Source organism: Panthera pardus, unplaced genomic scaffold, assembly GCF_024362965.1.
Source record: "Panthera pardus isolate Hobbes unplaced genomic scaffold, ASM2436296v1 HiC_scaffold_20, whole genome shotgun sequence".
NCBI lineage: Eukaryota > Metazoa > Chordata > Mammalia > Carnivora > Felidae > Panthera > Panthera pardus.
The window spans coordinates 93,112,753-93,140,076 of NW_026526766.1; the positions used below are offsets into that span (position 1 = coordinate 93,112,753).

Here is a 27,324-nt window from a genome sequence, read left to right on the forward strand (position 1 = left end):
TCGCCCAGAACTCACGCGTCGAGGGGCACATGCCCACCTCCATCAGAAGTGGAGATGACCCTGGGCAGGGGCCTGGGTTGCCCAGTTCTTAGTATGCTGCTGTGGTCATCACCTCCTCCTTGTCCAGGGAATGCTGCCCGCTGGGGGAGGCACCTCTTTCCCGGGCCCTCTGGGTCTGCCTACCGGGACCCAGTGTGGGAAGAGGTCTGAATGGCCACGAAGGGGAGGCCTGAGGAGTCCCGGGTCACTTCTTGCCCTTGGTCCCGCCTTTCCACTCCCCCTCAGAACTCCCAGCCCTCCCCATGTCCTCTCAGCTCTCGGTCCCCTCATTCCCCATGTCCCCTGTCCCCCCCCCCCCAAGATCCCAGGCCTCCTAAGCCTGAAGTTCACTGCCCACTGAGGGAGGTAGCTACTTGTTCTGGGGCTCATGGGATCAAGACCCCCGCAGCAGGCTCATCCATGACAGCTTGGTTCCCTCCGATTTCAGTGACCTCAGGACGCTCCTGGTGGTGGACATCAGCCTCAAGGTTCCTCTGATGAAAGTTCCCAGAGGTGGGGCTGGGCCTGGCTAGTTCCCTGGGGAGATTGGGGGCGGTGGTGGTGGTGGTGGTGGTGGTGGAAGCTTTCTGTCCCCACTGTGGGGACAGAGAGAGGGGAAGAAAGTACCCCATGCATCCCTCCTTCCGGGGCGGGTGAGGCCGCCCACAAAGGCTGACTGCAGGTCCTTTGAGGCCGTGAAGGACTGTCTGCCTGCTGCCCCTGCCCGGCGGTAACGCACCCTCCCGCTGGGACCATGGCCACGAGTAAACAGAGCCTTCGTTTGTGGATGCCTCCAACAGCTGCAGGCTGGGGCGGGAGGGGCAGGCGCCCAGCACTCCCACGGCCCCTGCCCAGGCTTCCCAGCACGTCTGGCCCTCTCTGCCCTGCATGGCTCCCGGCCACGGACCCCCACGGGGCCCAGGCCCCCGGGGCTGGCCCTGCTGCCCCATTAAGGCCCATCTCTGCACACTGTGGCAGGAACCGCTTTGGCTCAGGGTGGGGATCTGCAGGGCCTCCGCCAGCCAGCCCAGTGCAGCAGCAGCCACCTTGGTTCTTGGGCTCAAGCCTGAGAGCCACAGGGAGACTTGTGCTGTCTTGTTCCCGTGTCCATCTCACGGGGACAATGTGAAGGGCGAGGTGGACAAGCTGGTGTCTCAGAGCTCGGAGGCTCACACCTGGGCAGAAACACAGCCTCTGTTCCATCACCCATATGAAGCGGAGGTGCCACACTGAACTGTGGGCACGGGCCTTTTCCAGAAAGTGGGGATGTCAGGCCATACACCCTGGGGGAGGGCGATGAGAAGAGGCTTTGACAGACACCTCAAAGAGCAACCTCCCCCGGGCTTTGTACCACCCGCTGGCTCATGGTGGGGGGGGGGGGGGGAGACATCTGAGCTTCTCTCTTTCTCACCCGATTTGTGGGTTTATGACTGCCACAGAGCCGGGCCTTGCCGACTGCTGCTTGGGCAGCTGAGTTACTTTGCAGGGCGCTGTGAGGAAACCGGGATGCCAGGCAGTGACCCTGTGCACAGCACCTGCTGGGGGGAGGGGGGGGAGGGAGACCCGTGAGCAACAGAAGCTAGGTCCACCTTCCGGGCAGGTATGTGGGGGAGGGGGCTGGTTCCCCAGGCCCCGCTGGGACTGACTGCTGACTCACCCTCCAGGCCAGGACCGCAATCCCGAGGAGCCCAGCTGCAGACCGCTCTCCAGGGGATGAAAATGCTAACCTCTGTGCCAGCACGCTGCTCGTCTCAACAATTTCATCCACAGTTCAGTTTCGGGCGTCGCATTCCATAATATGTTAAGGTCGCACGTATGCCACAGTAACGCGGTATCGCATACCGTTCGGTGTTATCCAAAGAAAGTGCGTTCTCCTTACAGAACATAACCAGGTATTGCCCCCCAACACCTCTGGGTCGGGAGACAAAGGAAGTGGGAAGTTCCCTGAGAAAACCAGAATCTAGGGAGGCTCCAGTGGCCACAGCAAGGGAGACAGTTCAAGGCTGACCAAAGGGTGTGATTCAGTTGTTTTAAAATGTTACAAAAACGTACGCAAATGCAGTTTTTAAAACGACTGATTACAAATGCGACCATATGTAATTTAACTGTTTTTTTCCTTCACAAACTACAGAAAAAGTAAACGCATTTGTCAAGCCCAGGTATGGGGGGGGGGGGGGGAAGCGGGGACGGAGCGCCCGGAGATCGGGGGCCCGCCCTCGTCTCCACGCAGCTCTGTGCGCCCCTGGGGCCGAGGCACCAGGCGACCGGCGCGGGGCCAACTCGTCTCCACAACAAGTGCGCGCCGCGGCCAGGCAGGCCCCCGCCCTTCCCTCCCCTCCCCAGGCCCCGGGGCCGAGGCCCCACGTGCTCCCTCACCTGACCGCGACCGGAGCGGGCGTTGGGACCGAGGAGGGCAGCCCGGGACCGCCAGGCCTCGCCCACACGCTCGTCCCGGCGCCGCCCCCGCCCCCGCCCCCTCGTTTCGTTCCCCGGGGTCCTAGGCAGCCGTGCCGGAGAAGGCGCTCGGCTGGCCCGGCCCGCGCGCTCGCCCCCCGGGGCTGCAGTCTCCTGCACGTGTGCGCGCGCGGCCCGCAAGGGCACAGCCCTACGCCGCCGCCCCACCTGCGTTTCCCGGGGCGCGGACCGCGGACTGCGCCCACCCCTCGGCCCGTCCGGCTGGCCCTCCCTGGGGCGATAAGTCCCAGCCCGCGCCCGCAGCCCGCCCCCGGAGCCCGCCCCGCCCGCGCGCGTCCCCGCGGCACTGCGGCGGTTACCAGGACGCTGGCCCTAGGTCGGCGTGCTCTCCGGAGCCAGCCAATGAGAGGACAAATCAATCATTTGAAACACCCAATGGCCAGAGTACTGCAGCGCGAGGGAGGGGTTTTTGATAGGGAGAGCAGAGACCGAGGCTGACCAATGAAGAGCGAACGGCGGTGGGAAGGTGGGTGTTAGGCGGTTGGATTGACGGGAAACACGGCCAGTCAAACCAGGATGTTTGCCAGCCTCGTTCTCGCGGCCCAATACGAGGCTGGCGGAGGCGGGTGCGACGGATATATAAGCGTTGGCGGAGCGTCGGTTGTAGCACTCTGCGCGCCCGTTCTTCGGCTCTTGCGTCCGTCCTTCCGCCCGCGCCGCCGCCGCCGCCGCCGCCATGAGGGAGATCGTGCACCTGCAGGCCGGCCAGTGCGGCAACCAGATCGGCGCTAAGGTGGGTAGTGGGGCGCACGGGCCCCGGCGCGGGTCTCCCGGGCGGGTGGGCGGGCGGCGGAAAAGATGGCGGCAGCGGGCCGGTGGGCGGACGGCGACCCGCATTGCGGCCCGGCACAGGGTCGGGGCCGGGGCGGCGGCGCTGGCCCCCGGGGACGGATCTGGAGGCGGCCGCGGGGTGGCGGGGGAGGGGAGGGCCGCGCCCATCCGGGGCGGGGCCGACTCCGGGCCCCGCCGGCGTGACTCAGCCTCGGCCCGGCCCGCCGGCGTCTCTCGCAGTTCTGGGAGGTGATCAGTGACGAGCATGGCATCGATCCTACCGGCACTTACCACGGCGATAGCGACCTGCAGTTGGAGCGGATCAACGTGTACTACAACGAGGCCACCGGTGAGACACCACGCCCCTTTCCTAACTCCTTCCTGCCTCCCCCGCGGCCCTTCTCTCGCTGACGTTCTCTTACCCTTCCCCCCCCCCCCCCCCCCCCCCCCCCCGTCCCAGGTGGCAAGTATGTGCCCCGAGCTGTGCTCGTGGACCTGGAACCGGGCACCATGGATTCCGTGCGCTCGGGACCCTTCGGTCAAATCTTCAGGCCAGACAACTTCGTTTTCGGTGAGCCGCGGTAGGGGCTGGGCGGCTCAAAGGTCAAGGGGTGCCCAAGGTCACCGCCGTCGGTACCGCAGAGCTGAGATCCTGATCCACTCTGCCCCCTGAGCAGACGCTAGCGTCCGTGGACACCTTCCTCCTCTCCCTGGAGTCAATCTCCTCGTAAAGCGGCTTTGGGAGGGAGGCCCAGCTGTCCACCCGCAGGGAAGGAGTCAGCAGATGTAATCTTTCTGCTACAAACGTTGAATTGCAGGCAGTGGAAGCTGTGTTTGCAGCTCATCTGTCCTTGAGAATTGGCAGGGGCCGCCTGTGGGAGGGGATGGCTTATTGTTAAGCCATCTTGGCTTGATTCCTAACTTAATTTTTAATCGGGCAGGCTCTTAACCTTCTGGCTTGGGGGTCCATTTCCTCTACCTGCAGGTTGAGTTCACACCATGTTATTTGGGGTTTTTTTGGCACGGGTGGCCAGTGGGGACCACATGCCCGGCAAAGAGTGACTGGCTGCCTTCTTACAGGTCAGAGTGGTGCCGGGAATAACTGGGCCAAGGGGCACTACACGGAAGGTGCAGAGCTGGTCGACTCGGTCTTGGATGTCGTGAGGAAGGAGGCCGAGAGCTGTGACTGCCTGCAGGGCTTCCAGCTGACCCACTCCCTGGGCGGGGGCACCGGGTCTGGGATGGGTACCCTCCTCATCAGCAAGATCCGGGAGGAGTACCCCGACAGGATCATGAACACGTTCAGTGTGGTGCCCTCGCCCAAGGTGTCGGACACGGTGGTGGAGCCTTATAACGCCACCCTCTCGGTCCATCAGCTCGTAGAGAACACAGACGAAACCTATTGCATTGATAACGAGGCCCTCTATGACATCTGCTTCAGAACCCTAAAACTGACCACTCCTACCTATGGGGACCTCAACCACCTGGTGTCAGCCACCATGAGCGGGGTCACCACCTGCCTGCGCTTTCCCGGCCAGCTCAATGCTGACCTGCGCAAGCTGGCTGTCAACATGGTCCCCTTCCCCCGCCTGCATTTCTTCATGCCCGGCTTCGCCCCACTGACCAGCCGAGGCAGCCAACAGTACCGGGCCCTGACGGTGCCCGAGCTCACCCAGCAGATGTTCGATGCGAAGAACATGATGGCTGCCTGTGACCCCCGCCACGGCCGCTACCTGACCGTGGCCGCAGTGTTTAGGGGTCGCATGTCCATGAAGGAGGTGGACGAGCAGATGCTGAACGTCCAAAACAAGAACAGCAGCTACTTCGTCGAGTGGATCCCCAACAACGTGAAGACCGCCGTCTGTGACATCCCGCCCCGGGGGCTGAAAATGTCCGCCACCTTCATCGGCAACAGCACGGCCATCCAGGAGCTGTTCAAGCGCATCTCGGAGCAGTTCACGGCCATGTTCCGGCGCAAGGCCTTCCTGCACTGGTACACGGGCGAGGGCATGGACGAGATGGAGTTCACCGAGGCCGAGAGCAACATGAACGACCTGGTGTCCGAGTACCAGCAGTACCAGGACGCCACGGCCGAGGAGGAGGGCGAGTTTGAGGAGGAGGCAGAGGAAGAGGTGGCCTAGAGCTGACACCCGGTAAAGCACGCGGAAGCTGTGTGAACTCTTTATTCGCTCACGGTCTGTTCTCTGATAGCCATGTCTCTGTGTGCACTTGCTCTTTTCCTTGTCTTGACGTCACATGCTGTACAGACGCCACCATTAAAGCATTTTCATAGTGTCTGGTCTCGCCTCTCCAGTTCCTTCTGATAGGCTTTGCGGGTGCTGTTGCCAAACGTCATTGCGTAGTTGTCTTGCATGGCTGCAAGGGGAACACCGCAGCTGAGCCCCAGCCTTGCCCACACCCAGGTAGGGCATTCAGAGGGCTACCCTGGGCACCTGCCTCCTGAAGATGGGCTTGGCCTGTCCACACTGAACCTCTGGAGGACCAGCGTGGTCTGGAAGCAGCCAGCCTCTGGCTTTGAGTAAGGGGCTGAGCCCTTTCCACGCCAGGGGGGATATGAACCCTGGGATCGTACCGCTGGCTCTGTGCCAGTGGTACAGCGTGGGTAGGGGACCCCAGTCACCCAACTCCTTCCTGGAGCAGCCTGGTCACTCTGCCCTTGTTGAGCAGGTGGGGGTGGGGGGTGTCTGTTGTGTACTCACATGGTATAAACCCCATGTAGAAAGGTATCAGGCCCTTGCTGTTATAGATGGTGTTGCTGGGCCAGTGTGTTCTGGGCAGCCTTTCACCCAGGGCACAGATGGGATTTTTGATCAGGAACTGTGGAAACAGGCAGGTGCTGACGTGCTGCCTTCACCAACCAGTAAGTGCGACGGGTAATGGAGGCTGGGCTGGTGATCTGAGAAGTGGCTAATGCTCCCAAGGTCTCTTCTGCCCTGCCTTCTCCCCACAATGCTGGGGAGTAGTGAGCCTAGGTTTGGTCAGAAGCATGAGGGGGAGCAGCCTCTTTGGGCCAGGCAGTCCCCCCTCCCCAGGCCTCTGAGGAAGCCTGCCCTCCACAGTCCCCTCTGGGGAAGCCGGCTGAGCCTTGGCCATGCTCCTGCCTCCCGGGAGGTGCGGACACCACCTTGCGGGCCATGATGGGCATTTGGGAGCAGGCCCAGAGATGACGTCCTCGTACCTGATTCTTGTCAAACTCGTCCATAGCCTGTGTGACACCATCGCAGTAATTCACCCCCATCACCCAGGCAAAGCGAGGGACAAAGCCAGCATAGCCTAGGGGATGGAGTCATCAGGGTCCTGCCCCAGGTCCCCTCCACCTTTCTCTGGGCGTACCCACCTGTCCCCAGGTATGTCAGGGAAGTCTGTTGGGGCTCCTTCCCTAAACGTCAGTTTCCCGTTGGGGCCGGGCGGCAGTGGGTGGGCTGGAGCATCCCACCTTGGGAGAGGCTGGGCTCTAGGAAACCGCTGTCAGGGCAGGAGCATGGGTGGGGGCAGACCCACCGGCAGCCCTCCTCACTTGCTCCCCCTCATCCTGCCTGGGCTCCTTAGAGCCTCGTTGGGGGGTGGGGCGGGGCGGGAGTGTGCTCGCACCCAGGCCCTGGGCACCCACCTGAGATGGCTTTGCGTTGGATCAGGTTGGGGTGGTCCAGCTGGGGCAGCCTGTGAAACCTGCCCACATCCAATGTCTCCTGCTGGTGGGCTGGGGGTGGGTGTTCATCCCTCCTGCAGTGGTATAGCTGGGATGGGAGTGGGGCAAGTCACTGCCTCAGCCCCACCTGCGTCTGGCAGGGGTGAGGCTTGATCCCAGCACATCTCCCAGTTACCTGGGCCCGCTCGGGGGCCTCGTGGACAGGGGAGGCGCTCTTCCAGCCTTCCTCACCGTATGCCAGCCGCAGGCCTGGGTGTCCAAAGTCTCTGGAGTCCCCCTTCCTGCCTGGTGGGCACGGAGGGTAAGGGGGGTAGGGCATGAAGCCCGCAGGCCGCAGGACCTGCCTGGATACATTCTCTGCCCCCGACGGCCCCTCCTGGGCATTCACCTCCTGGGGTGGGAACCGGCCCAGGATCTCAAAGTTCTTGTAGGGCTTCAGACCTATATGGATAGGGTGAGTGTGAGTGATGGCACCCAGGAGGGTGGGCCTGGGACAGGCAAGACTGGTGGCGGAGGGCTCACCGGTGTAGTGGGGGATGTAGGGCTCAGTCAGGTCGCGGCAGGGGATCAAAGGTGGCTTGGACTTGCTGAAGTCCTCGATGAACTTGGGCTTGGATATGGGGGACAACACCGAACAGGGGCTCTTCCTCACGCTGGGGTCTGTGAGCAGCTGCGCTGTGGTGCGCCCGTAGGTGTTCCCCACCTGGTAGCGCAGCTGCGGATAGAAGCCGGCATAGCTGCGGAGGGAGGAGGAGGAGGGCCAGTGGGCAAGGGCAGGGCCCTTGTGACAGGGTGTGGATCCAGCCTGCCGGCCACAGGCAAAGGTACCTGACCTCACAGAATGGGAATCTCAGTAGCAGCTGCTTTCAGGGGCTCTTGAGGCTTGGATGGGCGGCACAGGCCAAGCACTGACAATAGGTCTGCCCCACCGGTGAGACGCAGTCCTATCACCACCAGACTGCCGTCCACTCTCTACCCAGCCACCCACGAACAAGGAGCTTAAAGATGAGGGAACGGGAAGGGGTGGGGGGGGGGGCGCCTGGGTGGCTCAGTCGGTTAAGCGTCTGACTTCGGTTCGGGTCATGATCTCACGGTTTGTGAGTTCGAGTTTCGCATCGGGCTCTGTGCTGACAGCTCGGAGTCTGGAGCCTGCTTCGGATTCTGTGTCTCCCTCTATCTCTGCCCTTCCCACACTCACACACTCACTCTCTCTCTCTCTCTCTCTCTCTCTCAAAAATAAATAAACATTAAAAAAAAAAAGATGAAGGAACGGGGGATTCTGCCCCTTTGAAGCATTTACAGGGATGGTGACAGGTCCCAGAACCAGACTGAGGCACAGCCCAGTCTACACAGTGTGGTATCCCCGGAAGGCATCACTGACTTTGGCCCCCCGGGAGGCCAGTAGCCAACTGTATGGAGCCAGGATTTGAAAAGCAGGTGGGAGGGCTGCTGGTAGGAGGTAACGGCTGGGCTGAGTGTCCTTGAGAGATAGGAGTAGTGCAGGCATTGCAGTGCAGGCCCCGAATGGGGTAGCGGTGGGGCCTGTATGATCACCCAAGGAAGGCAAATTGTTTTCTTTCAAAAAATTGTCAAAGGTGTGGGGGCGCCTGGGTGGCTCAGTCGGTTGAGCGCCCGACTTCGGCTCGGGTCATGATCTCACGGTTTGTGGGTTCGAGCCCCACACCGGTCTCTGTGCTGACAGCTCGGCGCCTGGAGCCTGCTTCCAATTTTGTATCTCCCTCACTCTCTACCCCTCCCCTGCTCATGCTTTGTCTCTCAAAAATAAATAAATGTTTCAAAAGTGTTTTTAAAAACTGTCAAAGTGAATGCAGAATTGCTAGTTTGAGAGATAAGCAGGACTGAGGCAAGAAGGGTAAGAGCCCTCTTCTGTATCACCTGGCCTGATGTTTGCCCAGAACCATTGTGGAAAGTCGGGTCTGACTCCTTTCTGGATTCTTTTCTTTTTTCTTTTCTTTTCTTTTCTTTTCTTTTTTCTTTTCTTTTCTCTTCTCTTCTCTTCTCTTCTCTTCTCTTCTCTTCTCTTCTTTCCTTTTCTTTTCTTTCTCTTCTTCTTTTTAATGTTTGTTTATTTTTGAGACAGCACAAGCAGGGGAGGGGCAGAGAGAGGGGGACAGAGGATCCGAAGTGGGCTCTTTGCTGACAGCAGAGAGCCCAGTGTGGGGCTTGAACTCACTCAACTGATTGAGCCACCCAGGTGTCCCAGACTTTTTTCTTTCCCGTGGATGTGTGTGTGTGCGTGTGTGTGCGTGTGTGTGCGTGTGTGTGTGTGTGTGCGCGTGTGTGTAGGTGTGCACATATATTCCAGAGAGGGCTTACTTTTACTTTAGTTTTTACCTTGGGGGTACCGAGTAAGGCAGCCTGACAGCCTGGCTGGTCAGTTTACTCCGGATGCTTATGTCTTTCTAACATGCAGCATTCTATGGAGTGAGGGTCCGGAGTTTGTTCGGCCAGCCTCTGCCAGCTGCTGGGCCGTGCCCAGTTTTCTGCTCTTAACAGACCTGTTGGCCATCTGCTAGGGCTCTCAGCACAGTGCTAGAGGGGAGGGGAGGCCTGCGCCCCTGGCAGCCCCGCCCTACCACTCCTGCCCCAGGCCTCTCCGGGGCCCTCGGGCTTCGTCCCCACTCCCTGGAGACCAGCTTCTGTGCCGTCTTCACAGGTGGCCTTGAGCCCTTCCCCTGCTGCCCTCCCCCATCCTCTGCAGACCCCAGACTCCCCCGGGGCTCCAGCACTTACCCAGGGATATAGTGAGGTTCTGGCGTGAAGAGGTTGTGTTTCTGAGTAGCTGTCATCTTGCCTCAATAGCGCCTTTGATGGCTCCAGCCCCTTTCAGTGTCTGACTCCCTTCCCTGAGAGGAGTCCCTGTTGCCCGGAAACCATTGTGAAGAGGCCTGCCACTGTTGGGCCCTACCTGGGCCGGGCCCTTCCTTAACCCTGTGAGTGCTCCCATCTTACAGGCGGGACGCCTAGGCCCAGACAAGCAACAGGCTAAGGAGGTGTCACACTGAGGTTCCCTGGGCTCACAGAATTGGGACAGCTGTCTTGGGCCTGTCAGGAAGTGTGGGGCAGAACGAGGCCTGGACTCTTGCTGCCCCCAGGAGGCCAGCAACCAGCTGAAAAGTAGCTTCCCCACCCAAGCCCACTCCTGAGACCAGAGGCTCTGGAAGCTTCACGGGCATCGTGGGAAGCCTCGTCCGGGGGTTTCTGAGCTTCAGAGCTGTTGCGACTCTGTCCTGGAGAGCCTTTCCCCTGGAACTGGGCACTGTCTTCCATTTTAAACAATTCCTGATGTGATTTTATTTTGTTGTATAGGAATGACTTTCCAACTATAAAAACAAAGGAAGGTACCAACCAAAGAAGAAATCAGCAGATTCTAGTACCTGTTGAAGAAAAAATACTCAAAGGCAGACTACGAATTGGGAACAAAGATTGCAACGAGTGTTGTGGACAGACATGTACGAGTATAGAAACTTTATAAAACAAAGACAAGAAAAATTAGTGCAATGATAGAAAAATGCCCATGTAATGAACATGTTAAGACCCCAGAGTCTATACACAGAAGACTGAACCTGAAATAAACACTGCTGAGGTCTGATGTTGGAGGTCTTTGATGCTCATTGCCAGCAAGGTCCCAGGCACTGTCCAGACAGCACCTGGAATACATATCACATCCATACAAGACACTACGATCCTTGACGGGGCGCTTCCACTCGTAGGAATCTATCTACTCCAAGGAATGACTGACTGAGCTGAAGACATCTGTGCTGTGTCACCCATCACAGTAACAGGTGTTACAGGGAGCAGTCAGAACTAACCCAAATGTTCAGTGCTTTGTTAATAAAGCTCCACCTACAGCCACTGTCAATTATGCTCTCAGAGAACACTGTACAAGGGAAGGGCCCTGAGCACGGGTTGTGAGCCCCTCACCCTAAGGAAACACATGTTTCCTCAAGCAAGTCTCCATTTGTCCGTGTGTCCCTCCATCCGGAGCACCTCTGGAGGCCAGGCAGGGTCAGTGCTGGATGGAAGGGATCAGGAGAGAAAGAGACTGGGTCTAGGTAGGGTGGGCCTGGAGGATAAGATGTTCCTGACTGGGCCCTGTCTGCACCGATTAGGTCAAGAACAGGGCTGGGGCTGACAGGCTGGTCAGTTGCAGAGGGCACAGCAAGGGCCATGGTGCCCAAGCAGGCTCGCACTCATTTGGGCTTATTGTTCCTTTGCATTTCAGCCTGAGCAGCCCCATTCATCTGTGACACCTGACAGCCTCTGTGCTCCTAAGCGGAAGACGGGCCCCCACATCTCCGTACTGCCTGGCACCCGCGTAGCCACCAGGCAGCTCCAGTCCCAAGACAGCCTCTACGGTCAGCATGGTTCACCCAGGCCCACCTGCCATTACTTTTCTTTTTTGAGGCTGGGTTTCCAGTAGGAGCCCCTCCTCCTCCAGGGAGTTTCCCTGGATCCCTCCACCCTACCCCCCTACTGCCTCATTCTGGATGGCACTGCACAGCTGGGCATCCCATAGCACCCACCTCTCCTCATCCCTGTGCGGAGGCCTCGGTCCTCCCAGAAGCCCTGCTAAAGTGGACCCCGGCTCTCCAGGGGACCCCCCATTCTATGAGAGGAGAGGGTTGGGATAAGAAGGGAGAAGAGAGGAAATGAGGCCAAGCCAGGAGTCACTGGGGCCGACTAGGGGTCCTCCTGGCCAAGGCTGACACCAGGGTGACCCACCTGGCAGGCCAGGGGAGGGGCCCCTCAGAGGGGCCCCCTGGGGCAGTCCCTCCAGGGCTGGGCAGTGTTCCTTCTCCAGGGAGTCCCTGGCAATGGAGGCCGGGGGTGCCCATTGACTGGCCAGTGAGGTCACAGAGCTCTGAGGTGTCCCTGGGGAAGGGAGCAAGACACTTTGAGGATGAATTTTGACCAGAAGGCTGTGAAATTCCTGGCAAATTTTTACATCAATGGAGGCAAACACTGGACCCATGGCCCCCTGAGGCAGAAGACACTTGTGCCATACCAGTAACTTCCCAGGGAGCCGTGGGTGGGCTCGGGTGTGTGTGTGTGGGGGGAGCAGCCCAAATGCAGTGGCTGTTGGACTGGTTGGATGGTGCTTGTCTGTCTCCCTTATAGGCCCAAGGCCTGTGTCTTGTTGCTGGGCCCCCCACCAGGGGCCGCCTGGGAGGAGATGTGGACCCCTGGAGGGCAGGAGTTCCCACCTGGCCTCGGGATGCAAATGAGTCCCCCCCAGGAGCGTCCCCCTATCTGCACCCAGAACCTGAAGGAGCTGTGTGAGTAAGGGTCCTGGCTACCCCCTACCTCCGTCTGGTCTGGGGAGGCGGGCGGGGGGTGGGGGTGGGGGGGAGGCGCCTGTGGAGACTCTAGGCCCAGAGCTTGCTTCCTGCCAGTACTGGAGCGGCGCCCACCCATCGTGACCGACCTGCAGATCCCCGGCCCCACCAAGTACCAGGTGCCCGATGCTTCAATACGCGAGTGCTCCCCACATCCCCACTTCAGCATCGGCCGCAAGCACTCCACCCGCGGTGCGTGGCCCCTCCCTGCGCCCCTCCACACCGCTCGCCCCCTACCCTGGGAGTGGGGCTCCGGCTACTAGCCTTCCCTTCCCAACCACGCTGCCGCTACTGCAGAGGGCGGTGGCCGCAGGGCGTGGCAGACAGCGTGGTTCCAGAGCGAAAGCCCCTTCACACAGAAAGTCGACTTTAACCAAGAGCAAAAGGTGGCGGGCCGGCAGGACAGGTCCTGTGGGGCGGGCTGGAAGATGGGGGCCTGAGAGGGGCGGGGCCTGGGGGCGTGTCGGAGGAGGAGCCTGTGGGGGCGCGGAAGGGGGGGGTCTGCGGGGGGCGGGGCTTCTGGGGCGGGGGCTGTGGGCGCGGGCCGGAGGAGGGGTCTGTGGGGCGGGATTGGCTGGTGGGGGCGAGGCCTGTGGAGAGCGGGCTGGAGGAGGGGCCTTTGGGGGCGGGGCTTGTAGGGCGGGCGGGAAGGGAGCCCGAGGGGGCGAGGCCTGTGGGGGCGGGTTGGAGGAGAGGCCTGCGGGGGCGGGGCCCGTGGGGGTGCGCGGAAGGGGTCTGGGAGGGGCGGGGCCTATGGGGGCGGGTTAGAGGAGGGGCCTGCGGGGCGGGAATGGGCTGGTGGGGGCGAGGCCTGTGGAGGGCGGGCTGGAGGAGGGGCCTTTGGGGGCGGGGCTTGTGGGGCGAGCGGGAAGGGGGCCCGAGGGGGCGAGGCCTGTGGGGGAGGGTTGGAGGAGAAGCCTGAGGGGGCGTGGATAGGGGACCTGTGGGAGGGCGGGAGGGGCCTGCAGCAGCCTCTTTCCCCTCAGTGGCCATCGCCCGCGGACTATCAACCACTCAACCGGCCTGCCTGCCCGGCCTTCAGCTTTGGGGGCCGCCGCCCCGCCTCCAAGACAGTTGAGGCCCGCTCCCGGCCGGGGCTGCTGCGGGCCGGGGGTGCGGGTTACCGTGCCCAGCCCCGGCTCCAGGCCCCTCCTCCGGCCCCGGGGGGCGAGAAGCGCCCAGGCCCCGACACCTACGACATCTCTCCTGGGTGCCGGCTGCAGAGCCACCGCCCGCCCGCCTTCTCCATGAGCCGTTCACCTGCGTTCGCCTCCTGGATCAGCTCCTGTAAGGAGGCTTCTGATGACAGAGGCCAGGCCCTGGGAGCAGGACGGGGGACTCAGCCTGTGGGGAGCTGGGAGCTGGCGCCGCAGCTTGGGTGGGGCTCCCGCCTTCTCTCCGCAGCCCACACTCCCGGCCCAGCTGCCTACCATGTGGAGGATTGCTATAACTCGCGCTTCCCCTCAGCACCTGGGGTGGTCATCCAGGGCGTGCGAAGACCCAAGCGCCATGACACAGGACCCTTCTGCACGCTGTAGCCCCTGCTGGGCTCAGCCGGCCGGCCGGTTATCCGCGGAACCCTGGTCTCCCCGGGGGGGCCCCAGCTTGGCCTTCTGACTCTCTGGGCACCTCTGATGCCCCCTCCTGGCCGGCCAATCCCTCTGTGAGCTGCGGACAGCAAGGAGGGCCCAGCTGGAAGCCCTCACCTGCCCACCCCCTTGCCACACAGAGATGCTGTTGGTTCTTTCCAGCTCTGTTGTGTCTTTCGTGAGCTGTCCCACGGATGTGGCCTGCTGCTGACCTGCCACGTTTGGCTTTCCTCAGCCAGGGGTCTCCCTTTGCTTCCCCTTCAGTGCTCTCTTCTCTAGGGTGGGTGGGGTGCAGCCTGGGACTTCCTGGTGGGGGACGGGATGGGAGGGAGACCTGTGGGCAGTACAGGACACCCTCATCTAGCTGTGCTACCTGGCAGACTGGTGCAGCTGCCAGCCCACCCAAAGCCTGCCCAGCCACCAGGGAGGACCCAGGGGACCAGCTTGCCAGGGCCTGGCTCTACATCCTTCAGCTCCTGACCAAAGACCCTATGAACTCGCCTGGGGCTGTGCGGGCCACGCCACAGCCAACAGACTTCCTGGGCCTTCACTTGTTAGGGCCCTGCGCTTGCCCACGGCAGCAACCTGCCCTTCTACCCAGGGGTTGTCGCCAAGAGTGCCTCCCTCCAAGGGCCTCACTGCAGCCGGTGGTGACTGCACCATTTCCTCCAGGGATTCCCCCCTATGCCACCCAAGTCCTGGGCCAGAGCTTGACCCCTTCAAAAAGGCACTGCAACAGCTGCTCCTGTGGTGTGGACATCGCCCCATTCTGCAGGGGGGCCAAGGCCCAGGGGGTCTGAATGCAGCCCACCTGTGACCTCTTCTAGGGCTTGAGTGCCAGCACCCCTGGGAATCGGAGCAGTGGGACTGCAGATGGCCGTCCCAGGGCCCCGGGCTGACCAGCTCAGGCAGCAGGCAACAGAGACAGAGCTGTGAGAGTCCTGGTCTTGGGAACTTGGCTCAGGGGGCTCTGCTTGCTGCTGCGCCACTGGCAACCCCTAGTGCTCAAAGTCAGAAGTGGGACTAGCAGGAAGGATGGAGCAATCCCCTGTAGCTGGGCTGAGGAGGGAGGGCTTCCTGGAGGAAGCAGTAGAGGAATTAACTTTCAAAGATGATCAAGGGGCGCCTGGGTGGCTCAGTCGGTTGGGCGTTCGACTTCATCTCAGGTCATGATCCTGCGGGTTCATGGGTTCGAGCCCCACATCGGGCTCTGTGCTGACAACTCAGAGCCTGGAGCCTGTTTCGGATTCTGTGTCTCCCTCTCTCTGCCCCTACCCGGCTCACGCTCTGTCTCAAAAATAAACATTAAAAAGAAAAATCAAGAGTTTGCTGGGCAATGTGAGGGAATTTCTAGCAGGATAAACCTCAGAAGCCAACGCACACAAAAAGGGAGAGGGTGTGATGTTTGGCGTGGCCAAGCTTGGGAGGATACAGGGCTGTTCGGATGAACGGAGGTGAACTGGTGAGGTGAGAGCCTGCAGAGGGCTGACTGCTGGGTCCAGGGGCTTGCATACTTAGCAAGGAGGAGCCGAGGGAGGGTGCAGACCAGGCAGTGGCCACTGACTTCGTGTGAGCTTCTTGCGCTGCAAGGGACAAGGGACACCATGACAGCTGAAACTTGAATTCGCAGTCAGGATGGACACCTCAGCCTGAGGGCCCACCACCTTGGGTGAACTTGGGGTTAGATGCTCATGGTGATGAGTATAGCCATCCTTGGTCATGATACCACTTTGCCCCCAGGTCTCTTCCTAGGTCTCTGTTAGGCACCTCTGGAGGCACACTTAGATTTGAGTCGCATTTGCAACAACCCTGTGCTGTGAACTTCATCCCTGTCCGGGTTTGACAAGGAGGGAGTCAAGTTCCAGGGAGAGAGAGGGTCGAGCACCTGGTGAGGCCCAGGGGCAGGGAGCTTCCAGGGCCGAATGCTCCTTTCCTTGAAGCAAAACTATTTTCACAGTCAAAAGGCTGCTGTGAGGTCAACAGCAGGATTGTTCATGGTTATAAACATAAAATATACTTGGTTAAAATGTCAGTGCTCAAATTCATAAAGCAGGCCAACCCCGCCGGCAGCACCCCTTCTCCGGTGTCCAGCCCCCTTCCCCGGTTCCCCCACCCTCAAGTGCCCCGCAGCACCCCGCTGTGCCCCCAGAGGAGGATGAGGTCAGACGCAGCACACGCCTCGAGGTCCGGCCGCAAAAGAGCGGCGGGCTGGTGCCTCGGGGTTGGGGTGGGGCTCAGGTGGGCGGGATTCCCGTCGACAGCCCGCGCCGCGCCCGAGCACAGCTTCCGCTCACGTCCTCTGAGCTTGGAGCCGGGCGCGACGCCGCTCCCAGGAACCTCTGCGTGGCGGTCGCAGTGTTTCCCGGGGACCGGTCGGTCGGCGGACCCGGCCTCGCAGGGCGGAAGTGGGCGGCTGCGGTGCCCGCGGAGCCGCGCTGCGGGCGGGACCTGGCCGAGCTGGAGGGCGCCGGGGAGCGGAGCTCGGGCGGTCCCCGAGGCCCGAGCGAGCGGACTTCGGGGGGACCTGCGGCGACCGCGCCGGCGCCAGGGGAGCGCGGCGGGGATGGGGCGCCGAGCCGGGCGGGCGCCGGGGCCTCGGCCATGTTCGCGGGGCTGCAGGACCTGGGCGTGGCCAACGGCGAAGACCTGAAGGAGACGCTGACCAACTGCACGGAGCCGCTCAAGGCCATCGAGCAGTTCCAGGTGGGCCCCGGTGGGGAGGCCGGCGATCTGGGCGTGAGTCCTGCCGGAGGCGCGGGGGAAGTGGGCAGATGTCCGTTCCGCGGATGGAGGAAGCGGGTGCCCTGAGCTGGTTCCCCGCTGATGGACATCTGGTTGGGTACCGGGGTTTGCCGTTATGTATATATATACCCTGGTTTGCAACCAGGGCTGCTGGGAGGCATCCTTGCCTTCTTAGGTACTCAAGGCATCCGGGGTGCTGGCCAGGTGTAGCAGCGACCGAAGTTTCTGTTGTCGCCTCCCCATGAGCCCAGCCCAATAAGTAAAATCGACCCCCCCCCCCACCCCCCGGCCTCTGTTTCCTCAGACAGAGAATGGCGTGCTGCTGCCCTCCCTGCAGTCGGCCTTGCCTTTCTTGGACCTGCATGGGACACCTCGGCTGGAGTTCCACCAGTCGGTGTTTGACGAGCTTCGGGACAAGCTGCTGGAGCGGGTGTCCGCCATTGCCTCAGAGGGGAAGGCTGAGGAAAGGTAGGTGGGCAGGTGACACGTGCAGGCCCCTTCCCAGCCTTGGAACGGACTCAGCAGCACTTAGCGTCCCCTTGGCTACACACCCCCGCTCGAAAAGGGGGCCTTTACTCGAGTGCCCCGCCCGTGGAAACCTATACCCTCATCTGTCATCTGTCTGGGGACAGACAGCTGCTTCAGACTGGGTCCTGTGCTGCTCCTTTAGTCACACGAGCCTTTCCAGGTATAAGAAACTGGAAGATCTTCTAGAAAAGAGCTTTTCTCTGGTGAAGATGCCGTCCCTGCAGCCAGTGGTGATGTGTGTCATGAAACATTTGCCCAAGGTAAAAACCGTGGGCCCACATGCTCAGGGCGCTCTCTGCACGAGCCCTTACTTGGGGACATCGCGCATGTGCTTCGTCAAGCTGGCACCTTAGCTCTGGGGGGGGGGGGGGGGTCTCCTGAGCTGCCTGCCCAAACCCCGAGCAGCCCTGGGGCATGTTCTCTGTGCTGGCTTTTCCCTGACAAGCCACACGGAGACTGATGCCTGGTGTGTGAATAGGGTTGTGGGACCCATGGCGGCTCGGCAAGAACTGTCTGTGTTCAGCTTGGCTGCTTACATCTGCTGGGGCCTGGGGTCCAGTCACAGGCATCCCTGTTGGTGGGTCTGGGTTGAGGTGGTTTCTGCTGGGGGAGCTGAGGCCTCCTGACCCGTCTTGAGGGAGATCCCTGGGGCACAGGTGCGGCTCACAGGTGGCCGATACGGTCCTGTAGGTTCCGGAGAAGAAGCTGAAGCTGGTGATGGCCGACAAGGAGCTGTACCGGGCCTGTGCCGTGGAGGTGAAGCGGCAGATCTGGCAGGACAACCAGGCACTGTTTGGCGACGAAGTTTCTCCGCTCCTGAAGCAGTACATCCTAGAGAAGGAGAGTGCGCTTTTCAGCACCGAGCTCTCCGTCCTGCACAACTTCTTCAGCCCTTCCCCAAAGACGAGGCGCCAGGGCGAGGTGGGGCACGGGGCCCCCTGACCACCCTCTTTCCCACCCCCGTGCACATTTCAGTCGTTGTGCCCCTGGGAGGGGTGGGCTTGTACGTGTGGTTGGGGGTCTTTGTGATGTGGTGCCTAACGTGGGCCTCTCTGGTTTTATGTCCTTGGTGCTCTGTGAGTCGGCAGGCCTTTCTGGTTAAGTTCATTGTGTCGTCCTTTGGCTCTGGGAAATTTTTTTTTTAAAGATTTTATTTTTAATACTTTTTATTTGTTTGTTTGTTTTTTTTTTTGAGAGGGAGAGAGAGCACGAGTGGGGGAGGGGTGGAGAGAGAGGGAGACACAGAATGTGAAGCCGAAGCAGGTTCCAGGCTCTGAGCTGTCAGCATAGAGCCCGATACGGCACTCGAACCCACAAACCGTGTGATAATGACCTGAGTCAAAGTTGGACGCTTAAGCAACTGAGCCACCCAGGCACCCCTAAGGATTTTATTTTTCAGTTATCCCTGCACCTAACGTGGGGCTCGAACACACAACTCTAAGATCAAGAGTCCCGTGCTCTTCCACCTGAGCCAGCCAGGCGCCCGTCTTTTCTTTCTACGTCGGATCCGTTCCTCACTCCGACGAGCGAATGCTTCTTGAGTTCTGATTTCCCGCCATAAGTGCCTGCACCCTTCGGTGACTCTGGGGGTCAGGCTGTTTGCTGGGGGCACTTGCAGTTTGTAAGGGAGCAGATGCTCCGCAGTACATGTCACATGCTGGGCACCCAGAGCAGTGGAGGGTCGAGGCATGAGGTCACAGAGCAAGGCAAGGCAGAGCCGGGCAGCTTGGGTTCTGGGGGTGAGGGAGAGGAGCCAGGCTGGGGTGTGGGCACAGGCTCTGAAGGGGAGCAGGCTGGCCGTGTGGGAAGACAAGGCTGATGTGGCTGGAACCAAGAGCCAGCAGGTGAGTGTGTGTGCGGCGGGGGGCGGTGAGCTCGGGAGGGCCGGAGGCCACCGTGGACACTTTGGCTTTTCGCAGTGCGTTGGGGGGCCACTGCAGTTGCCTGACGTGCTCCGGCACGACGGCCTAACGGTGGAGGCCGCCAGGTCCAGGTCGAGTGGTGCGGGGCCGTCTTGCTGGTTCCTTGCTCAGCTTTCTCGCCTGGGGTTGTGTGTTTGGTTGAAGTGGGATCTGACCTAATGCTTTCTCCCCAAACCTGGCCGGTGGTTGCGGCGATACTTCCCGCCTGTGGTCTCTTGCTGCTCTTGTCGGCCTGGGTCCTTCCCACCTGTGCGTCCTTCACCACTGCGGGGGCGGGGGTTGTAGCAGGTGTGTGTGGCGCCCACGGTCCTCAGGGTGTGGGTCGGCCACTAGGGCCACAGCTCCGTGCCCAGCGGCCTGCGCCTTGCCTCCCGTTCGCGGCGGGGTGGGCCTGGGCTGTGGTTAGGGCAGGCACGTGTCCGCTCTCGTCCACACCGGAGCTGCCCGCGTGCTGAGATGTGGGTTGTGCTCCGGGTCCGCTCTGTGCGTCAGGGTCCCTGAGGCCTGCTGAAGAGGCCTTGCTGGGGGCCCTCGAGGTTGCCCGGCGGGCGCTCACTGCTTCTGTCCCTGCTCCCCCCCTGCACGCACTGTGTACAGCCTGGTGGCTTTTGGGGCGCTGTGGCGTCTCTTACCCCAGCTCGTCCTGTCTGCTTCCCACCATCAGAGCAAGAGGCCTGGCTCCTGCTCACGGTCGCGCGGTGAGCCGTGCTCCCTCCCGCTGGTGGAGGCTGCCGGAGACTTCCGCGCGGGGTGTGGGCTGCAGAGACGGGTGGTCCCTGCCGAGGAAGGGGTACAGGTGCTCGACATGGGAGGACGCAGGGAGCAAGGCAGCCCTGGCGGGGCTACAGTGGCCAGCGTCTCTCACCGGTGCCCCAGTCTCCTGTGCCAGCTGATGGGCAGCCCTGGAGGCTGGGGTCCTAGGCCGATGGCCTCCCGGGGTCTGTGGGATCCAGGGTTGCCACCATCTGACACAGAGCTGGCGTCTCGTGACAGAGGAGACTCTGGGTACGGCCCGCACAGGAAGGAGTAGGGTCGGGCTGGGGCGGTCCTGCCCCCGTGGCTGTCGTGACCCCGAGGCCGGGTCTCCTCCCCCAGGTGGTGCAGAAGCTGACGCAGATGGTGGGGAAGAACGTGAAGCTGTACGACATGGTGCTGCAGTTCCTGCGGACCCTCTTCCTGCGGACCCGGAACGTGCACTACTGCACGCTGCGGGCCGAGCTGCTCATGTCCCTGCACGAGCTGGACGTCGGGGACATCTGCTCCGTGGACCCCTGCCATAAGGTGGCGTCCCGCCCGCCCCGCCCCCTTCCCTCCGGCTCCTCCCCTTCCCTCCGGCTCCTCCCCTTCAGGGCTCTGGCCGCCCACCCGGCCACGAGCCGTGTGCCAGCCCCCACACCCCCTCTGCTGCCCAGGCTTAGGGGCACCTGAGTCAGAGCCACTGGCCCCGCGTCTGCCGTATTCGCCTGCTGTTTATTCCCCTGCTGTAGCCTTTTCTGGTCTTTCCTGGGCCGCTGTCCCTCCCCTGCTCCAGAGCCCTCAGGGGCCACTTGTGTGCTCCAGGGATGGAGATTTCTGTGCCGCTGTTGTCTCCCGCACGGATGCTGTGCAGCCCCAGACAGCGTTAGGTCCGGGGGGCTGCGCGGCATCAGGGTCCCGCAGTGGGGGCTGCCAGGGAGACCCCCTTGAGAACAGAGCACAAATACCGCCTGCTCCGAGCACCACCTGGCCTGCTGGGGATGTGGGACCTCAGGCCCGTGTGCCTTTGCGCCGTACCGGGCCCGGACCACGTGAGGCTGCGGGTCCTGTTGCCGACGTGAGGCTCGGGGTGGTGGCTGCAGCTGAGCGGTGACCACGGGAGCCGTCTGGAGGCCGCGGTCTCTGACCGTGTCCCGGCTGTGCTTCCTCCCCACAGTTTACTTGGTGCCTGGATGCCTGCATTCGTGAGCGGTTTGTGGACAGCAAGAGAGCCCGAGAGCTGCAGGGGTTTCTTGACGGCGTGAAGAAGGGGCAGGAGCAAGTCCTAGGGTAAGGGTCAGCCTTGTGCCGGTGCCCCCAGCCCCCAGGGTCCTGTCCACAGGTGTCCGGATGAGCAGGCTGTGTCTGCAGTTGCTTCCAGTGTGGTTTAGAGCTGCCTTGGCGCTCGTGCACACGGCTGAGACCTTGCTGCTGGGGCCGAGGCTATCAGAGTTTCGGTGAGCCGGGGCCTGACTGCGTCCGGGGTGGGTGGTCAGCGCCGTCCCAGGGCCGCTGCGCTGGCGGGGACCGGCTCTGTCGAGCTCTCTTTTGCAGCTCTTTCTCTCTGCGACCATCTCTGTGGGGCCCTCGTGAGCTCACGGCATCGGGGGCAGGTCCTCAGAACCAAAACGGGGGCTTAATTTTTTAAAAAACTTTTAAAGCCCTTCAGTATTTTGAGCAAGTTAAGGATAAGTTGCAAACATCAAGTTTTTGGGCCGAAGAAGCACAGGGCAGTCGGGTGGGTGGGCTTGCTCTGTGTGGAGGGCCCTTCCCCCCAGGACAGCGGCCAGGGCAGCCCGCCCGTGGCCGCGCCGTGTCGACGCAGTGTGCTCATCCTCACAGGGACCTGTCCATGATCCTGTGTGACCCCTTTGCCATCAACACCCTGTCGCTGAGCACCGTCAGGCACCTGCAGGAGCTGGTCGGCCAGGAGACCCTGCCTAGGGTGAGCGCGGCGGCTGGCTGCACGCTGCCTTCTGGGTGGGTGTGTGGCCAGGCCCGTGCCGGCCGAATGACAGCACTCCCGATGGGCGGTGGGTGCCGTGGGGGCTACGGGGGAAGCCGAAGGGTTTGGCCGTGGCACAAGGACCCTGCCAGGCAACGAGTGATTTCAGTGGAGGGGAGCCTTGGGTGAGCACGTGCTGAGGCCTTCGTTTTCCCACAGGACAGTCCTGATCTTCTGCTGCTGCTCAGGCTGCTGGCGCTGGGCCAGGGGGCATGGGACATGATTGACAGCCAGGTCTTCAAGGAGCCCAAGATGGTAACGGGATTCGGGTGGGATGGTTTCCACCGCTTCCTTGAGAAGGGTCTGTGGGGCCTCGGGAGATCAGCAGGGCGGGGTCTCGGGAGGTGGGAAGGAGGGACAGGCCCTCAGGCTGGCTGATGTCAGAAAAAGGTGGATGCGAGGGTAGGCGGGCGAGGGGCGGGGTCCCTGCAGGACAAAGGTGGGGCTGTGCCCGACCGCTCCTGGGTCTTCTCTGGCCTAGGAGGTGGAGCTCATCACCAGGTTCCTGCCCATGCTCATGTCCTTCGTGGTCGACGACCACACCTTCAACGTGGACCAGAAGCTGCCGGCTGAGGAGAAAGCCCCGGTTATGTACCCGAACACGCTCCCGGAGAGTTTCACCAAGTACGGGCCCCGTGGGCACGGGTGGGCGTGCCGCGCCCCCGCCCCCCAGCTCCCCACGGAGGCTGTGCGGAGGGCGTCGCCCAGGGGTGACCTGTCCTCGCCGGGCGCGCAGGTTCCTGCAGGAGCACCGCATGGCCTGCGAGGTGGGGCTGTACTACGTGCTGCACATCACCAAGCAGAGGAACAAGAACGCGCTCCTGCGCCTGCTGCCGGGGCTGGGTGAGTGTGGGCAGGCGGCCGTGCCGGGCCCCGGGCTCCTGCCCTGTCCCAGCACTGAGGGGCTGGCTCGGCGCGCTTCTCCGTCTTTGTCTTCTGCAGGTGGTTCTGGTGCAGGGGTGGGGGCAGCTCAGCTTGGGAGTTTCACGGACAGCCTTCGCCATTGTCACCGTTTGTGAAAGCATCTTTTTGGCTGTGGTGGAGAAGCTACCGTGATTTGCTCCTAACTGGCGAGGGAGGTGGAGCCCCTCAAGGCCTCAGACGATTGAGAGAGCTCACCCCCGACGTTCTCTGGCTATGTGGGGCCAGGGGGCCGGTTGCTTCATGGTGGGGCCTGAGTGGACCCCTTCAATAGTAAGCTGCAGGTGGAGGCAAGGAGAAGGGTGTTGGGGAGCACCTGGCCTTCCCACGCTTGCCCAGACCCAGGGGCCTCTGCTGGCTCGGCTCACGTCTGGGGTGTTGAGGCTGCTTCATAAGGATCCTGCACGTTCCCGGCCAAGTGCATTTCTGGGTCACTGACACGTCTGAGGGTGGTGCCCGTGTTACATTTCCCGTGTTTTCTTTAGGAAGGAAGCTATTTGTGCATCTCACTTCGTATCTAGTTTCCATGTACGTGAACGGCACGAACTTATTTTCTTCTCGCTCTGGAGGCCGGAAGGGTGAAGCGAGTGTCCCGGGGCTACAGACAAGGTGTGGGCGAGGCTGGCTCCTTCCGGAGGCTCTGGGGAGAATCTGCCTCCTGGTCTCCTCCAGCTTCTAGGAGCCGCCTGCATCCCGGCTCCTGACTTTGTCTCGCGGTTGACCCTTCCAGCTCCTCCCGCCCGCATATCCCTCTGAGTCTGGCCCCCTGCCTCCCGCCTCCCTGTGATGCTGTCGGGCCCACCTGGGTCACGCGGTGTCGTCTCCTGTCGTAGGGCTTCTTTCCACGTGAGGTAGCATGTCCACATGTAGACGTGTCACAGGGCCACAGGGGCTGGAGCCTGGAGACTTCCAAGGGTGCCGTTCGGGTTTGTCTCATCGTTCCAGTTCATTTCAGTGCCTTTGTTTCCTTCTCGTGTCTAACGGTGTCAGCCAGAAGCGGGGTGTCCTGCCTGCGTCGGGAGCATCCGGTGAGGGAGCGCGCCTCCCTCCCTGCCTCCCACACTGTGCCGGTGTCTCCCAGACACGCGCTGCTGCCCGGGGCGCTGGGCCTCAGATCTTTCCTTGGGCTCAGGATGGGTACGCTGTCCTCTTCTGTCATTGCCGGGTGCCAGTAAGATCAGATGTCAGTTTTAAAAATTCCTTTCTGTTTATTTTTTAGCTTTTTATCGTGGGGGTTTTTGATGACGTTACAAGCAAAGAGCGCAGCGTGGTGAAGCCCAGTGCCTCTCACCTGCTGCATGGGGGTCCGTGTGCGCCGCTCGTCCCCCGGATGATGGTCTGGACGTAAACCCACGGAGGACTTGACGGGTGTCTCTACAAAAGAATGGTGCTGTGGTCGCATCTGGGTCCAGGGCCCGACGGTGGGCACGGATCTCTCGTTGTCACGTGACATTTGATGTGGGTGGTTAGTTCAAGTCAGGGCTCCAACTAGCGTCTCCCCTCCACCCTCGTGTCCCCTTGCTGCCTTTCGTGTTTCTCCTTGTCTGGAGGGTTCTGTGGGAAGGGTTGGAACCAGGGCATTTGTTTCCCATTAGGGACTTTGCTGGCGGTGTTCCCTGGGGTGGCGACCGTGCCCTTGCCTGAGTGTCCTGTAAAGTGCCCCCGGCTGTGAGGTCAGCGGGGGCTCTGGTCACATGTGGTGGGAGCACAGCCCGGCTGCATCTGATGGTGCCCGGGCCTCCCCGTGGCATTCAGTGGCGCCTGGGGCTCAGATAGTGCCATGGTCACAGCTCCCTGTCAGCACTTCTCTAGTGGCTGCTGTGGCACTTGTGTCCCCATGTGTCCGTCCCCCCCCCCCCCCCCCCCCCCCCCCCCCCGCCCCGTGACCTGCTGCCCTCCAGCTGGGTCGTCGGCCTTGTTTGCTGTGCACTCTGTCTCTGGTCATCGGTGAGATATGTTGGTAGTTAACCTTTGCTGATTATTTTAGGTTGTTTTGGTTTTGTTTTTTTTATTATTTTAGTTTTTGGAGTCTGTGGCTTCAAAAAATGAAAATCTTTCCTTCTGTTGTCTTTCTTGAACCACGTAGGTCGCAGTCTGGTAGAACTCGGGGGCCGGTGCCGTGGCTCTTTCCTGTTTCTTTTCTAGTTCCAGTCTGTTCAGTTTCTCCCTCTTCTCGAGTCCACTTAGTCCAAAGTCCCTTGGCCATGGGGCAGAACCACGGGCAGCAGGCTCCCGTGCCCTCCCCACCCCGACCCTCACCCCCACAGCCCTGCTTCTCTGCCTCCTCGTCGTGCAGGCCCCGGTTCCGGCTGCAGGAAAACCGGGCACCCCGTCCTCAGGGGGCGCTGCTGCTCCGCGGCCTCCCCGTTCGCCCATCCAGGGGCGGGGGCTGCGGGCTGAGCGGGGCTGACGCCTGTGTTTGCAGTGGAGACCTTTGGCGACCTGGCGTTTGGGGACATCTTCCTGCACCTGCTCATGGGGAACTTGGCGCTGCTGGCCGACGAGTTTGCCCTGGAGGACTTCTGCAGGAGCCTCTTCGATGGCTTCCTCCTCACGGCCTCGCCCAGGTGCCCACCCCCCGCCTGCACCCTGCGGGGCTCGGGGCGCGCTTGTGGCACCTCCGGGGCGGGGGGTCAGCGGGGAGGGGTCGGTTCTGGGCTCCGCCCACCCGCCGCGCTGCTGTGGCCTCTTCCAGGAAGGAGAACGTGCAGCGCCACGTGCTGCGGCTCCTCATCCACCTGCACCACCGGGTGGCCCCGTCCAGGCTGGACGCCCTGCGGAAGGCGCTGGAGCCCACGGGCCAGGTGGGTGCCCTGCCCGCGGCCTATGCCGCCCGCCCCGCCCCCAGGCGGCCCCGGGGGGGGGGGGGGGGGGGGGGAGGGGCTGCCCCGAACCACGCACTTTCCCCCCTGCAGAGCGGAGAGGCCGTGAAGGAACTTTACTCTCAGCTCGGTGAGCGGCTAGAGCAGCTGGAGCATCGGAAGCCCAGCCCGGCCCAGGCCGCGGAGACTCCGGCCCTGGAGTTGCCCCTCCCCGCCGTGTCCACTCCGGCTGGGCTCTGAGCCTTCACCTGGGGCTGCTTGGGACTGGGCAGGGCCCCCGGTGGGGCCGTGGCCGGCCAGGAGGAGCTCCCCTGCCATTGCAAGCACGGGACCCCGTCTCTCCTGGGGGCGGGCAGGCCGCTAGGGGGGCTGGGGCTGGCCGAGCGGAGCACCCCCCACCCTGGGACCTCCTGCGCGTGGGGCCCCCTTCTGCGCCTCCGCCTCCCCACGAACTGGGTCCTGGGAGGTGTGTGTTGTCCACGGGAACGGGATCGTGTTTTCGCTCCTCGTGGGTCCCCGTCTGGTTCTGTGGAGCACGGCTCTGGGTCTGCTCTGCCCCTCCTGGCCGCTTGAACTCATTCCAGGCCGTGGAAGCTTCTGGCTGGTTGCCGCCTCGTGTTGTGGGAGGGGAGGCAGATTGGCAGTAGTTGGAATTAGGAAAAAGCCACCTGTTTTCCGTGGGGCGAGGGTGGGAGGGGGACAGATGCGGAGCCAAGGGGAAGGGGCGGGCCCAGCCTTGTTGGCACAGACGGGCAGAATCATGCACTGTGCGGAGTCCGGTCATCTGCAGAACGAACCTGGCTTCCGAGGAGCGTCTGAGTGTTTCACCCGGGACCGGCTGGCTGACCGAGAGCCCCACAGGCAGGAAGTTGCTCCCCCACTGGCCAGCAGCGCCCATGTAGCAGGTGTGGCTGAGGAAAGCCCAGGCCACCGACTGGCTGCCCCAGTTTACCCTTGGAGGGGTGTGCTCCCTCTTAGTCGCACCCGCACTTGGCCAAGTGAGGGACTGTTGCACAGTGAGACTTTGACTTATGTAAATAAAAGGTGTTTGGGTAAATCCAGTGGGTGCGCTGTTTATGGGCACGCCTGAGGGGTGGACGTAGTATAAGTAGGCAGGTATCTTCTTAAGGACGTTTCTGCTTTGGGGGCCACGGTCTGGATGCTTGGCCCTGCCCCTGGGAGCAGGGGGGAGACGTCTGTGGGTGCACGTGCTGAGGGGTAGTCCCTTTCCATTTTTTCCTTAGGAAGCAGAGATTCAGGCAGGACCCCAACCCCACCCCCCTATGCTGGGATCGTGGGGTGTGGGGAGGGCCTGGACAGTGTCCTCCCCCTCCCCCCCACTGGCCCCAGGAAGGCCGAGAGTACTGCCAGGCCATGTGGTGGGTAGGGGGCCCAAGGCCGCACGCACCTGCCCCTGCACAGAGGAGGGCAGCCGGTCCTGGGAGCCAGGCCCCAGGGCTGGATGGGAGGATGTAGAGAAGCAGTGACCCTGCCCGAGGGCACCAGACTGAAGGGCCGGCGGGAACATGCATCACCAGAGGCCTGGGAATCCCATATTCTGGAGACAGTGGAACTCTCCAGCCCGTGACCAACACTTCCTGATGCACGACGTGCCTGGTGCCACTGTGAGGCGAAGAAGAGTTAGGAGAGGGGACAGAGGCAGTGTGTGGGCAAAGGGAGGCTAAGGGGGTGAGGTCGAGGGACCACAGGCAGGAACGGCCGAAGGGCTCGGGAACTGAGGGAGG

General features: G+C 62.1%; 4 protein-coding genes across 7 annotated transcripts; 3 read left to right on the forward strand and 1 right to left on the reverse strand.

Moving 5' to 3' along the window:
- Positions 1 to 3,111: 3,111 nt before the first annotated feature.
- Positions 3,112 to 5,580, forward strand: TUBB4B (tubulin beta 4B class IVb). The gene is made up of 4 exons (XM_053908601.1): positions 3,112 to 3,247; positions 3,526 to 3,634; positions 3,746 to 3,856; positions 4,366 to 5,580. Exons 1-4 carry the CDS (start codon positions 3,191 to 3,193, stop codon positions 5,424 to 5,426), a joined length of 1,338 nt encoding a protein of 445 aa, XP_053764576.1. The 5' UTR covers positions 3,112 to 3,190; the 3' UTR covers positions 5,427 to 5,580.
- FAM166A (family with sequence similarity 166 member A) lies at positions 5,451 to 9,871 on the reverse strand. Its single transcript, XM_019438379.2, has 7 exons — positions 9,710 to 9,871; positions 7,478 to 7,692; positions 7,131 to 7,396; positions 6,917 to 7,043; positions 6,485 to 6,579; positions 6,006 to 6,123; positions 5,451 to 5,661 (listed from the first exon to the last, which is right to left on the reverse strand). Exons 1-7 carry the CDS (start codon positions 9,763 to 9,765, stop codon positions 5,573 to 5,575), a joined length of 966 nt encoding a protein of 321 aa, XP_019293924.1. The 5' UTR covers positions 9,766 to 9,871; the 3' UTR covers positions 5,451 to 5,572.
- A 458-nt stretch (positions 9,872 to 10,329) lies between these two features.
- STPG3 (sperm-tail PG-rich repeat containing 3) lies at positions 10,330 to 14,168 on the forward strand. Of its 4 annotated transcripts, none has more exons than XM_019438378.2 (6): positions 10,330 to 10,428; positions 11,202 to 11,334; positions 12,098 to 12,255; positions 12,373 to 12,507; positions 12,613 to 12,701; positions 13,302 to 14,168. In XM_019438378.2, exons 3-6 carry the CDS (start codon positions 12,153 to 12,155, stop codon positions 13,851 to 13,853), a joined length of 879 nt encoding a protein of 292 aa, XP_019293923.2. In that variant the 5' UTR covers positions 10,330 to 10,428; positions 11,202 to 11,334; positions 12,098 to 12,152; the 3' UTR covers positions 13,854 to 14,168. The 4 variants fall into 4 exon arrangements, with proteins under 4 accessions (XP_019293923.2, XP_019293922.2, XP_019293921.2 ...); XM_019438377.2 differs by lacking the exon at positions 10,330 to 10,428 and adding an exon at positions 10,615 to 10,984; XM_019438376.2 differs by lacking the exons at positions 10,330 to 10,428; positions 11,202 to 11,334 and adding an exon at positions 11,828 to 11,986 and having other exon boundaries at positions 13,302 to 13,602; positions 13,720 to 14,168.
- A 2,108-nt stretch (positions 14,169 to 16,276) lies between these two features.
- Positions 16,277 to 26,636, forward strand: NELFB (negative elongation factor complex member B). The gene is made up of 13 exons (XM_019438404.2): positions 16,277 to 16,607; positions 16,951 to 17,114; positions 17,335 to 17,434; positions 17,865 to 18,095; positions 20,192 to 20,377; positions 21,009 to 21,121; positions 21,674 to 21,776; positions 21,996 to 22,091; positions 22,318 to 22,460; positions 22,573 to 22,679; positions 25,183 to 25,324; positions 25,453 to 25,561; positions 25,673 to 26,636. The coding sequence occupies exons 1-13, from the start codon at positions 16,506 to 16,508 to the stop codon at positions 25,817 to 25,819; spliced, it is 1,743 nt and encodes a 580-aa protein (XP_019293949.1). The 5' UTR covers positions 16,277 to 16,505; the 3' UTR covers positions 25,820 to 26,636.
- Positions 26,637 to 27,324: the final 688 nt, after the last annotated feature.

What these genes read in the sequence shown, in the direction of transcription:
- STPG3 (XM_019438375.2), top strand. Translation starts at nt 11,880, where the DNA reads ATGAATTTTGACCAGAAGGCTGTGAAATTCCTGGCAAATTTTTACATC. An exon ending in CCAGAACCTGAAGGAGCTGT is followed by an intron (nt 12,256 to 12,372) that starts GTGAGTAAGGGT and finishes GCTTCCTGCCAG; the next exon opens with TACTGGAGCGGCGCCCACCC. An exon ending in ACTTTAACCAAGAGCAAAAG is followed by an intron (nt 12,702 to 13,301) that starts GTGGCGGGCCGG and finishes CTTTCCCCTCAG; the next exon opens with TGGCCATCGCCCGCGGACTA.
- NELFB (XM_019438404.2), top strand. Translation starts at nt 16,506, where the DNA reads ATGTTCGCGGGGCTGCAGGACCTGGGCGTGGCCAACGGCGAAGACCTG. An exon ending in TCTTCAAGGAGCCCAAGATG is followed by an intron (nt 22,092 to 22,317) that starts GTAACGGGATTC and finishes TCTCTGGCCTAG; the next exon opens with GAGGTGGAGCTCATCACCAG. An exon ending in CTCCCGGAGAGTTTCACCAA is followed by an intron (nt 22,461 to 22,572) that starts GTACGGGCCCCG and finishes CCGGGCGCGCAG; the next exon opens with GTTCCTGCAGGAGCACCGCA.
- TUBB4B (XM_053908601.1), top strand. Translation starts at nt 3,191, where the DNA reads ATGAGGGAGATCGTGCACCTGCAGGCCGGCCAGTGCGGCAACCAGATC. An exon ending in GTACTACAACGAGGCCACCG is followed by an intron (nt 3,635 to 3,745) that starts GTGAGACACCAC and finishes CCCCCGTCCCAG; the next exon opens with GTGGCAAGTATGTGCCCCGA. An exon ending in GCCAGACAACTTCGTTTTCG is followed by an intron (nt 3,857 to 4,365) that starts GTGAGCCGCGGT and finishes GCCTTCTTACAG; the next exon opens with GTCAGAGTGGTGCCGGGAAT.
- FAM166A (XM_019438379.2), bottom strand. Translation starts at nt 9,765, where the DNA reads ATGACAGCTACTCAGAAACACAACCTCTTCACGCCAGAACCTCACTAT. An exon ending in GAACCTCACTATATCCCTGG is followed by an intron (nt 7,693 to 9,709) that starts GTAAGTGCTGGA and finishes CTCCCTCCGCAG; the next exon opens with CTATGCCGGCTTCTATCCGC. An exon ending in CTACATCCCCCACTACACCG is followed by an intron (nt 7,397 to 7,477) that starts GTGAGCCCTCCG and finishes CTATCCATATAG; the next exon opens with GTCTGAAGCCCTACAAGAAC.